We start from the raw sequence: 12435 nt of genomic DNA, 5'->3' as shown, positions 1-12435 counted from the left end.
TCATAATACGATGAATATAACATTTGTATGAAGTATTAAAGTATTCACACAGTAGTACTGTAAGTGTTTTGCTGGAGAGTGTTGCTGAGTTATATGTGTGCAGAAGAGGCTGTATAGAGTTAAATTTAAAGTCCCCCTGTGGTGAAAATCAAGCTTTTAATGTTGTTTATATGTCTGTGTGGTGTGTTTGATGTGCTTTAAGACAAATCATGTACAAATAGTATTTTCTCCTTAAAACTGCAGTGAAACAAAGCTGGTGTTTCTGATGTCACAAACTACCTTGTAACCAATCAGATCAATGAGTGATCGTCAACGAGTGGATCTCTGAGCTGGTGTGAGTGAGTGGAGGCGGGGATAGTTTGCATATTCATAGAACCGCGCATACTAAATGAGGCAAGGGTGTAGAGTTACATTCAAGCTATTTTAAGGCATGAAGAATTTTTTTTCAATTTTTATTTTATTTTGGAGATCAAAGAAGTTTTAAAGGGATAGGGAACTCGCAGTTTCATTTATTGACTACAGGGGGACTTTAAGGTCAAAAGGGATTAGTCCGCTCTACATATGACTTGTGTGTGCTCAAAGCAGAGAAGAAAACGTGCATTACAGCAACTTCATAACTATTTTGTGTTAAGTATGTTGCTATGGATGAAAAGTGACCCAGACAAGAGGAGAGAATGCATAAAAAAGGCCTTTTTAAAAGGGGGCGTTGCCATTCTGAATGACCTCAGTTGGGGAGGTCACTAATTTATCTTTTCATATCAGTGACCACAACAGTGACAACAGATGCTGCTTCATGACCAACCTGAAGAGATTCTCCAGCACCAGAACCATCGCTGATATTGCCTCGATTGAAAAACGTAAATGTAAATTGATCAGTTTACTTAACTTAATACTTTTTTTTAAGTAAATAAACCATGCGTAATTAAAAAAATTAAGTTATGTGGAATTTTCAAGTTCACATAACTTAATGTATTCAATTACACATGAAGTATATTTAAAAATATTTAAAACATGAGATTTTTCTGATTCTTACTTCATGTCAGGCTTTACAGGGTTAATGCTTTCTACTGAGATTCCTAAACTTCCTGGACTGAAAAAAACATCACAAAACACAACTGTAACTACTAGACATTGTAAAAGGTATATATTATATTTTTATTATATTATAATATTGCTTATTTCTAATACATTGATCAACAGATCTCAAAGGAAAAACAAAAACAAATGATAATATATATATATATATATATATATATATATATTATAATATATCACAAATTACCAGAAAATTCTTAAAACTATTGGTAGTAAAAAGCAATTGTAGGCCATTGGAATATTGCATAGATCTGCAAAAACTATAAAAAAGATTTACTGATCTTCAGTTTCTGGAACTTAATGGCAAACGTGATTATTGATTTGATAATCCTTTAAGGCTATCATGCCAATGCATTAGTGCAGGCTTCATTAGCTAATTATCTGCTTCTCTGATGTAAAATTACACCTTCTGCAGAAAAGAAAATGAAATGTTTTAAGAAACTCAACTTCAATTATTATACTCATTACTGGAAAGGTTTATGGGTGGATCAGGATAGGTATGTTTATCTACCCTGTAAATCTGTAATTGCAAATGCCTGGAATTAGTTTGGAATGATTCCGAAACAAATGGCCAGACAGACAGACAGACAGACAGTAGTTACTGTCACTCAACCATTAATATCCTGCCAGATGGGAGTTTTTTCCATCCATCTGTTATGTTCATGGTCTACAACCTTGTTTGACCATTACAACCATGTCGCAGAATATTGATGCTAGTTTAAATGTGCTAATAGTTAGATAAAGTATTTGAGGAGTAGAATTTCAAGACAGATTAAACAGTGATAGTGGCATAAAAATGTAAACAGACCAAACTCCAGGTCTAGCATACTAGTCCACTTTTCATATTTCAACTTGAACAAGGTAGTTCAAATAGTTGAGATTAGCATAGCCACAGGAGTCACAGGTTGATTAAATATACTTGGTTGGAGAAAACATGGGAATGGTCTTCAGGCTGGAGCTGCTCACCACATCTTGACATCCTTGAGCTCTAGATCTCCCACAATCTCTAGCACATCCACACAATTCAGATCCTGCACACGGTGCCTGTAATTCAGCTGGTGGAACCCGTTTACTGCCACTTTAAACTCCTCAGCTTCACACAGGATGATCATCTGCCATGGAAGGGCATGAGGTAGAAGTCAGAGTTCAAAGAGCAGATACCATTCAAAAATACAAAGCTACAATGGATAAGATGCACAAGCAGGAACTGCTGAAATATCTAACTAAATCATGACCTCCATCCTGTATTTTCAAAGATATCTTACAGTTTGCTGTTAAAAATGACACTGAATGCTAAGTGAACCAGGACTAAATGTATAATTTTCTTTTTTTGGTCCGGACCAAAAGAACCAAGAGAACCGTGACTACAAGTGTGAACACACCATTAATGACAGGAAATGTCTGATACCTCAAAGTATTGACCAGGTGAGAAGGGAAAGCTGGAGAGGCAGCGCTCCTCGGACCCCCAGCAACCCCACAGGAAAGAGTTTCGAACAAAGATTCCAGTCTTGAAACGAGGGTTTAAGTGAAAAGCAATGTCCTCTGAGTTACTGATGCGCAAGTTTACTGAGAAACTATGGGGATAAAGGAAGATATAGAAGACATCAATACATAATTTAATGAGAAATGGGTTAAAAATGAGCATTCATTATATATAATATATCTATAATATTCCAGTGGTATTGCTGCTGGTTATTTTCTTCTCACACCTCTGTGGGGAATCAGTGATCTGCCCCTTCACCATAATGGAATCTCCTGGACGCAATCCTTTCGCAAGTTTGCTCCTAAAAGGAAGACTCTGGAGAGAAAAGGGACACATCTTTCAGATTCAGCAGGACAAAGACAAAGGGCAATTTACCCAACCCAAAACCACCGGTGACACTGGATTTTATTGTGGCCATCAACCACAAAAATAAATCACAGCTATTATTACCAGTCACTAAAGGCTGGAATACACTACACGTACACGAACTGTCATGCACTGAACAACTGAGGATCACACACTACTAGACTTTTTCAAGTTGTTCCAACAACTGCAAACTAACGCAGAACGTTGCCTCGTTGCTAGAAGGTGCATGACAAACAAAAACAATGCATGTTCTAAAATCTGCTCAAAATATTAAATATGTTGATAAGCTACACGATTTCCTGTGAAATCTATTAACTACAACTAGCTCTGACTCGTCCAGAATGCAAACAGGGCAAAGATCTCTGCAAATTCGTGTAGTGTATTCAACCCTTAAGGCAGTCTTCAACCCTGCTCCTGGAGACCCGCTGTCCTGCAGAGTTTGGCTCCAACCCTAACCAAACACACCTGAAGCAGCAAATCAAGTTCTTTAGGACAGAGATGGGCTGCATCCCAAATCACATACTTCCCATTTAGTATGCGAAAAACAGTATATGACAAAAGAAGTATGTCTGAATTCACAGTTCTCATAAAAGAGTAGGCAAAAAGTAGCCAGATGACTGACTTCTTCAGGCGAGATCCTGAAGTGTGTATAAGATGGACACTTTACTATCCCATGAGGCCACGGGAGAGGGTTTATGAACGGCAGTGAAGCGAAGCAACTGATGCTGGTAGGTCACGTGATAATGACAACATGGCGAATGTAGTACGTCCAGATTACATTCATACTATATAGAACATACTTTTTAGCGGTCACAGAGTACTTATAAGTACCTATTCAAGAGAGTATGGGATTTTGGATGCAGCCATGCCATATTATTGAGAGATATGAGGTTCCCTGGCTCTACCATTGGAGAAAGCATAACGTGTGTGCCTTAAAAACCATTCGCATTCGTTTAGAGTTGAGCGAGTTGAGTCAGTCACGCTTTGGGATACCATAGAAATGAATGAGAGTGGCCGTAAATTCCAACCTGTCGCAAATTTGTCTGTACGTGCGTTTCCATTACAGATTTGCGCAAAAAATTTTCTAGATGCCGACAAAAAACTATTGCGAAATGACGGCGTTTCCATAAACCGATGTTATGCGACTAAAACGTAATTTTTTCCTCTCGCGATAAGTCATTCCAAAAATCATAGCAATGGATGTTGGTAGGTTTATGTATCTCAGCCACCGCACTGGCCATTATTATTAATCAAAGGAGACGTATGTGTGTTATCCAAGCATTAATGGCAAGGAAAGACCCTTAGCCTATACTTGAGAGCGGCACATTTGAGGTGTTTCTGGGTGTTTCTCACTCGTTTCTGCTTCGAGGTCTTGATTGTGGCATTTCTTTGAGGTTTAGAATCTAGTATTCCTGTAATTCTTCTGTCTTTTATGAATTTATTAAAGAACTCTGTCTCATATTCTGTCCAAATATACCGCGTCATCTATGTCAGCTGACCTGTAAATGCGCAAAAACTGTTTCCATTGCAGTTTTGCGAAGTATTTCTTTTTCGAATTGCCTGAAAAACCACCTTATGCGAGCCTGTCCTCCATTGACATCCATTAACGAAAATAAAATCCTCTGGCCTCCTTTCCTGGTGTCCGCAGTATTACCTTGAAGGCTTAAAGCCTTACAGCGCCACCAGGAATGCTTGCAAATCACATGCAGGTGTGCAGAAGCAGGTTGGATATAAACTTTACAGGACAGTTTTGGCTTGCTTAGTTGGGGACATTTAATATTCAAAAATATTATTGATCTGCCTTACTTAAGGTGGACGATGACGCAATTTTCTTCTAGTGACAGTGGGTCTCCAAAGCAGGGCTGAAGATCTCTACCTTAAGATGTTCCAAGTGCATTGCAATACTGTATGGTTGCTAAGGTGTTGCTAAGGTATCTGTTAGGGTGTTATAGGTGGTTCCCAGGGCATTGTTAGGCAGTTGTTAGAGTTTTCTGGCGGTTGATCCCTAAGCCACGCTGTAGGAACAGAAACCAAGCCATTGACAAAATGTCATCTCCTTCATCATGGTTGGTTAGAACAAATCTCAGATTTGCACGGAAGAAATTATCAAATCACACCTGGTTAGGTCATGGTATTAGTCTAAGGGATTATTTTTGCTCATGTCATCATTTGCTAGGAGAAAATTGTAAGTCTGATTACTTAGAAAAGTAATGGCACACTTCTAGTTCACCCAAAAATGAAAATTCATGAATGAGCAATAGTTATATATATATAGTGATGCTTGTCCATTAACAATAAGACACAATACACCATTTCTTGAGGTTGTAGTCTTCCTAGAAGTACCAGATCAGTAAGGTGCTTGCTGTAAAGGCCTGATTTAGGGGTCAAAGTGACCTGGTTTCTGTCCAGACTGTGAGGCACCCACCTCAATTTGATTTCAATCATTCTGAAATCAAGTTATGCAGTTTGATCTGTAGTCAAAAGTAAATTGTGAATACAATTTCATGATTGCCCTTTAGGAAATCATTCAGCCTGACATGTACTCACCATGTCACCTGACTCCGACATGACTGACTATTGGATGAAAGAGGAGGGGAACGTTATAAATAAACAGCTTCAGCTAAACTATCTATTTGAAAAATTATTTTCATTTTCAATTATTTAAATTATCTTTTTGCAAAACAAAGATACACATCACTTCACTAACACACGTGCACACACACTACCGTACAAAAGTTTGAGGTCATTAATATGTATTTTTTTAGAAAGAAATGAATACATTTATTCAGCAAGGACACATTAATCAAAATTGTAAAATTTTTGTACAAATAAATGCTGTTCTTTTGAATTGTTTATTAATCAAGGAATCCAGAAAAAAATGTATTTCCACAAAAATACTAAGCAGCACAACTGTTTTCAACACTGATATTAATAATAAATGTTTCTTGAGCATCAAATCATCATATCAGAATGATTTTGAAGGATCATGTGACACTGAAGACTGGAGTAATGATGCTGAAAACTCAACTTAGCATTCACAGGAATAAATTACATTATAAAATATATTAAAAGAGAAAACAGTTGTTTTAAATTGTAATAATATTTCGCAATATTACTGTTTTTACTGTCTTTTTGACCTAATGAATGCAGTCTTGGTGATCATGAAGTGACTTTTTTCAAAAACATTACTAATCCCAAACTTCTGAACAGTGGTGTGCATATATATAGAAATTAAAAAACACAATGACTAAAAACAACATCAGCGTAGTCACTTACATAAGGCAGTGATCTTTTGCTCACAGCAACGTTTGTAGGTGTGATGGGGTTCTGAAAAAAATATCACATCATCATGTTTCCATCCAAAAATGCACTACCAACCACATCATAAACAGTAAATGTGCTGATCAAATAAACAGTGTGTGCATCATGTCCCCCTGACCTACAGTCTACAATTGATCTAATACTATTCTCTACATATAACTATACTATATTGACAGTATTTGTGCATATACAGTATCTGTCAATCCCACTATCTGTAAGTTTTCAGGCTACTTTAATGCAAATGCAAAAATGTTCTTTAAATGGTTGGAAATCCTAATAAAAAGAAAAAGCACGTTACCTTACTCGCTGAACTGGGAATGAACCCAATGGCCTGAATCTGAACCTTCCCTGATACGGCCAGCGTGTCCACCTTCTTGAGCTCTAACCTGTGCCTGTACTCTAGCAGATGAGAGCCGTTTACCGCCACCTGGAGGAGATTAAACAAAGTCATTTGTGAAATCACAAAGCATTTTTTCTGAGCACTTCCACTTTTTTTGAAGAACAAACAAACTCATGTTTGAGAGTGCCATCAACTGAAAGCATGTGAATTAAAAACATGATGGGAAATGACTTGCTTATGTCACAGCTCTCATTGGCTTAGAAATACTTATCTTATCTAAAATTATACTCCATTGACTCTACTTTCATATTTAATGTGTGAGAATAAAGTACAACCTCTATAGAATTATATATAGCTCCTAAAAGGACAGTGATGGACACAATATGAGATGGGAGTAAAAATGTTATTTCAATGCTTTAGTGTTTGCTCGTGACAATTTTGCATTCCCTCGAGAAAGTTAGCAAACCTTTTGCGTTCTCTCAAAACCTTTCCTAAAGAAACTTTTAATTTGCTCGCAAAATATATGAAATATAGTTTTTCGTTCCATCTCATATTATTTCCATCACCAATTATGCCTAACCCTGAAACGAAACTGTTTTTTTGTGTAAATACATTGAAGTTTAATAGCCCCATCTCCTTTAATTACCACATCCCTTTACAATGATGAGATTTTAATCATATTTCTGAAATCATGTCTTTATTTGGCTGAAAAGATGGACAAGACACAGATTTTGAGAGTTAAAGGAATAGTTCACTTAAAAAATAGTTCACTTAAAAATGAAAATTCTGTCATCATCTTGAAGATGTCGGTAAACAAACAGTTGATGGACCCCATTGACTTCCATAGTATTTTTTTCTTCCTACTATGGAAGTCAATGGTGTCCATCAACTGTCTGGTTACCGACATTCTTCAAAATATCTTCTTTTGTGTTCAGCAGAAGAAAGAAAGTCATACAGGTTTGAAATAACTTGAGGGTGAGTAAATGTCATGATGACAGAATTTTCATTTTGAAGTGAACTATTCCTTTAAACTCCATTGACCTCCTTGAACTGAAATATTAGAAACACTGAATTAGGTACAAAAGCAGCAGTTTTTTAAATACATTAATTTCATCTGTAATAAAGAACAAGCAGTATCTGCTTTTGCCAAGTTGCATAGATCTCTATACCACTACGTGAATTTTTTATTCCTCCCCTGACTGCAGCCGCCTACTCTCGTCTACATTCAAGGTGTTTGGCATCTCAAACACGTCTAATGTTTTGATCCACAGAGCCACCGTGTTTACACTTTGGGGGACAGCTTACCTGCTGCATATTAAGGAGAAAGTATTTTACCCAAATGAACAAACCCTTCATTGCTCTGCCCCCGAAATGAACGAACATGCAATGCAAGAGTAGATGTCTCTTTATCATAGCTAAAGCGAAGATGACAAACGAACAACAAGCTAGAACAAAAAAAATAACACACAGTCCACAAGAGTATATAAAAGCAAGAGTTGGCTGTTCGTCTCCAGCAGCAGCAAACTGTCCTGTTACTACAGCTAATATTACAACAACAGTATATCTTGGTTCTGTGAAACACAGCAAAGCCAATGTTACTCACGTATGGAGGAGAAACAACTCAACCCCGGCGTCCGTTTTCAGGGCTTCCCGCTTCAGTCTCTCCAGCGCTGGAAAGCTTTTCAAATATTAACACTGGTCCTAAAGTTCTTGCCTGATCATAACCCTTCTTTTTCCAAAGATAATCCTCTGACCTTTCTCTTTTGTAATGTCTCTCAGCCATCTCTCTTTCTACAGTCTTTCTTCAAATCTCCCTCTTGCTCACTCTCTCTCCTCCCCTGTCATGAGTGGACACGCCCCCTACTGCTGATTGGCTACAAATGTGTAGTGGTGCTCAGTCTGATCCACTTTCAACACCAAAAAATTAAAAAAAATAATAATAATAAAAATAGCTTACTGCACCTTTAACATCCAAAAATGACCCATTTCACCTTTAACTTTACACATACAGCTAATATAAAGTTGCTAATGTATCATTTCAAACAAGAGAAAGAGATTAAAGCTGACATCATATGGCACCAGAGATAGATGCCACTGAACAGAGGAGGCAAAGTAATAAACGCAAGTTTATAACCTTGAACAAATCTTTCTGTACGAGTATGACGATCTCAAAGGCAGTGCCATGCCTGAAGGGCATCAGGTAGTGGATCTCCTCTTTTCCCCAGCTCTCCTTCTCCAGCGTGTTACAGACGATGTAGGGAGAGCGCTTGAAGCGGGGATTGAAATGAAAAGCCACATCTGCCCGAGGCTTCACGCTGCTTCCGCAGGTCAGGTCCACCTGAAACCTGCAAGACAGTATACAGATTCTCGCTGTTTGGATTGCATGTGGATATGAACATATACCAGGGTGTTTCAACAGATTTCAGCTGTATTCTTTTTGTTATATGGTTGTTAACCATCTTGGAAACTTTGACCATACCGTCATCATTTATTTTTATGAATAGATTTTTTACGCCTGTTCAGCACGCAGACTTTCATTCTTAACATATGGCGATGACTGATGATCTAAGCAAAGAATAAAGTAAACTACTTCAATTTGTGTGAAAATTATATAAATCTTTCCACATTTTTTATTTCCACAAACTGTTCCTCAGCTGTACCATAATTTTTATTTTGACCAACAATTTTACCACTAATAAAGTTTTTTCAAACATTACTGTACTTGGTTACCAAAGAGACAATGGTGTAAATGATAAGCATGATGGAGATGAGATGCAAGTCATGTGATGCGTGAGGAAAATTAAGATTACATTATGTGAAAATATCAATTAATTGTGTATATAAGATACATAAAATGCTAGCCATGAAATTAGGCAAAAGAGTTGGCTAATTTCTGAAATGACCATATTATACATCCCTTAATCCTTCCCAATACATAAACTTAACAACTATTATTAAGCAGTAATTAGGAGTTTTAGGAGAGCAAAAGTTGTAGTTAATAGTTAGTTAATATATTGAGAATTGGACCCTAATCTAAAGTATGACCAAAATGTCATTTACATCACAGAATGTTCTCAAAACACAAAAAAATTATTTGAGATGGAAGATTGGAAATGACATTTCATTTCAGAAAAAAAGAGATGCATTTAAAAATGAAATAAATCTAGTGATTTCCACTGTGAGAGTTAGTTGACAGTAAAAGTGTGTGAAATATGTTTTAAAGGTGCCGTAGAATGGATTATTTTATTATTTTATAATGTTTCCTGGGGTGCCCTTATAATGTTAGTATGTTTTTTAGATCAAAATTTGTTATAATTTAGAAATAAAAGGCATATTTCCTAGCCTGATTTCATTCCCTGGATTGAACACTCTGTTTGAAGGGGCGTGTCTGCTGTGAGACTTCAGTGTAAACGCCCTCTGCTGTGATTGGCTGACATGCTTGCATATGAAATATCTGGCATTACATGTAGAGCTATCTGGAAAACTTTTACTATTACAGCTTTTATACGTTTTTACTATTACAGCTATCGGGATAAACGAATCATGATAAGTTTTTTAAGTATTTAGATCTATTCCAGCATTGAGCTGATGACAGCCTGTTGATCGCGTGAATGAAGATCTTATCACTGCAACGCGATTTACTGATGCATAAACAGTGTTGAACGACTTTGAGAGAAAGATTATCTGTCTGAACTTGAACAATTACACATCAGACATTCACATAACCCACTGGTTCTCCAGAGGCTCGGATGAAGGAACTAAAAAAATACTTTTGTGTTCATTTGTACATCCAAACACAGAGCAACTGCCATGCTTCGTTCGCTCGTTTGCAAGCCACGATGTCTCTCGAGGAAAAAACAATATCGCGCTGGATCTAGATAACACAGTGTAAATTATCGTTAATAAAATCACTTACCGCTTGCGGGAATATAACGTTAGTTGAAATTACCCCCTTCGTCCGTTTGAGACGCCGAGAGAAGCCTGGCTGCTTGATATTGTTCCAGGTTAGAAAAACAGTCCGTGGTGAAACGGGCAGAGCAACTAACAACTTCGAATTAAACTGTAGCGGTATCAGATTATAGATAGATAGATAGATAGATAGATAGATAGATTATAGATAGATCTGCCATTTTCCCTATGATCCTCCTCCTGCTTGTTTCTTCACCTGCAGAACTTCTGATGATTCGGCTGTGCAGTTCCGCCTGGCACTGAGCATGGGCTGGCATATGCAAATTTTTAGAGGCGTACATATTAATGATCCCAACTGTTGCGTCACAGTTGGTGTTATGTGGAGATTCGCCTGTTTTTCAGGGGTGTTTTTCAAAAACGAGATTTAAATAAGAAAGGGAAAACTATGGTGTTTGAGACTCACTGTATGTCATGTCCATGTACTGAACTCTTGTTATTTAACTATGCCAAGATAAATTCAATTTCACATTCTAGGGCACCTTTAATGGCCATGAAAAAAGGTTTGGTGCTTCTATCATCTCTTATTTCTATTGATATAATATTTCCCTGCGTGAGTAAAGTCAGCATATTAAACATATAGAGGAAGATGGCTTATAACTAGAAAGACCCCTTCCACCTCAACTGTTACAGGACTACCTCAAGTACTTTCAGTCTGGGGACTGCAGTGACATGTACAGGGTTAGTTCACCCAAAAATATTTTTTTATGTAAAAAAATATCTCGTAATTTACTCACCTTTCAAGCCATCCTAGGTTTATATGAGTTTCTTCTTTCAGCCAAACACAGTCTGAGTTGTATTAAAACAAATCCTGGCTCTTCCAAGCTTTATAATGGGAGTGAGTAGAGCCTGAGATTTTGAAGCTCAAAAAAGTGCATCCATCCATCATAAAAGTAATCCATACGGCTCCAGGGGGTTAATAAAGACCTTCAGAAGCGAAGCAATGCATTTTTGTAAGAAAATATCCATATTTAAAACTTTTTAAACTATAATCACTGGCTTAACGGCCATACGCAAGTCTAGTTCTGGCGGAAGAGTGACCTCTGACCCTAAACTGCGCTTCTGAAGGCCTTTATTAACCCCCTGGAGTCGTATGGATTACTTTTATGACTGATCATGGATGCGCTTTTTTGGGCTTCAAAATATCAGGCTTTATTCACTCCCATTATAAAGCTTTAAAGAGCCAGGATATTTTTTAATATAACTCTGTGTTTAACTGAAAGAAGAAAGCCATATACACCTAGAATGGCTTGAGGGTGAGTAGATTATGGGATAATTTTCATCTTTGGGTGAACAAACCCTTTAAGGTGGAAATTATATCGAGGTTGTTTGAGTTCTCACCTGTCGGAGTCACTGGGGACACTGCCCTGGATGAGCACCATCTCTCCGGGATGAAGTCCGCCCAGGATGGTCCCAGCATAAGGAATCGTCTACAGGCAGAAATTGGGACATGAGACACAATGACTCAGTTTGTCCTACCTTATAAGTCAACAAGATACAACAATTAACGCTTTCACTGACAGATAAACAGTTGAAGTCTAAATTAACTTATCCGTCTAACGTTGCATAGAGACCCATAGAAGGAAAAAGTATAAGTAGAGTAAATCTTACTGGATTCACTATTGTTTGTTTCGCATTTGCGACAGACATATTGACGATGCTGTTCAGAAAGTCTCTTTATATGCTGTTTTTACGAGTTAATCACCAGCTGAGGAAGAAAATATAAACGCTTTCTGCACTTTCACTTCCGTATGTGTTCAGTGACCAATCAAAGCTCGAGGTGAGTGCGACGCGTTCAGTAACCAATCAAAGCGCGATATGAGCCCAACGCGGTCAGTGACCAATCAAAGCGCGATATGAGCCC

The 12435-nt window shown here is 37.5% G+C and overlaps 1 protein-coding gene across 2 annotated transcripts; it reads right to left on the bottom strand.

Moving 5' to 3' along the window:
• Positions 1 to 1287: 1287 nt before the first annotated feature.
• lgals8a (galectin 8a) lies at positions 1288 to 12333 on the bottom strand. 2 transcript variants are annotated; one of them, XM_079887359.1, is made up of 9 exons: positions 12183 to 12333; positions 11913 to 12001; positions 8740 to 8950; positions 6564 to 6692; positions 6221 to 6271; positions 5492 to 5518; positions 2805 to 2893; positions 2504 to 2669; positions 1289 to 2207 (listed from the first exon to the last, which is right to left on the bottom strand). In XM_079887359.1, the coding sequence occupies exons 1-9, from the start codon at positions 12219 to 12221 to the stop codon at positions 2058 to 2060; spliced, it is 951 nt and encodes a 316-aa protein (XP_079743485.1). In that variant the 5' UTR covers positions 12222 to 12333; the 3' UTR covers positions 1289 to 2057. The 2 variants fall into 2 exon arrangements, with proteins under 2 accessions (XP_079743486.1, XP_079743485.1); XM_079887360.1 differs by lacking the exon at positions 5492 to 5518 and having other exon boundaries at positions 1288 to 2207.
• Positions 12334 to 12435: the final 102 nt, after the last annotated feature.

The sequence above is a fragment of the Squalius cephalus genome (genome assembly GCF_949319135.1).
Source record: "Squalius cephalus genome assembly, chromosome: 12".
Taxonomy (NCBI): Eukaryota; Metazoa; Chordata; class Actinopteri; order Cypriniformes; family Leuciscidae; genus Squalius; species Squalius cephalus.
The sequence above is the reverse complement of the archived record's forward strand: the minus strand, read 5'-3'. Positions and strand labels throughout refer to the sequence as shown.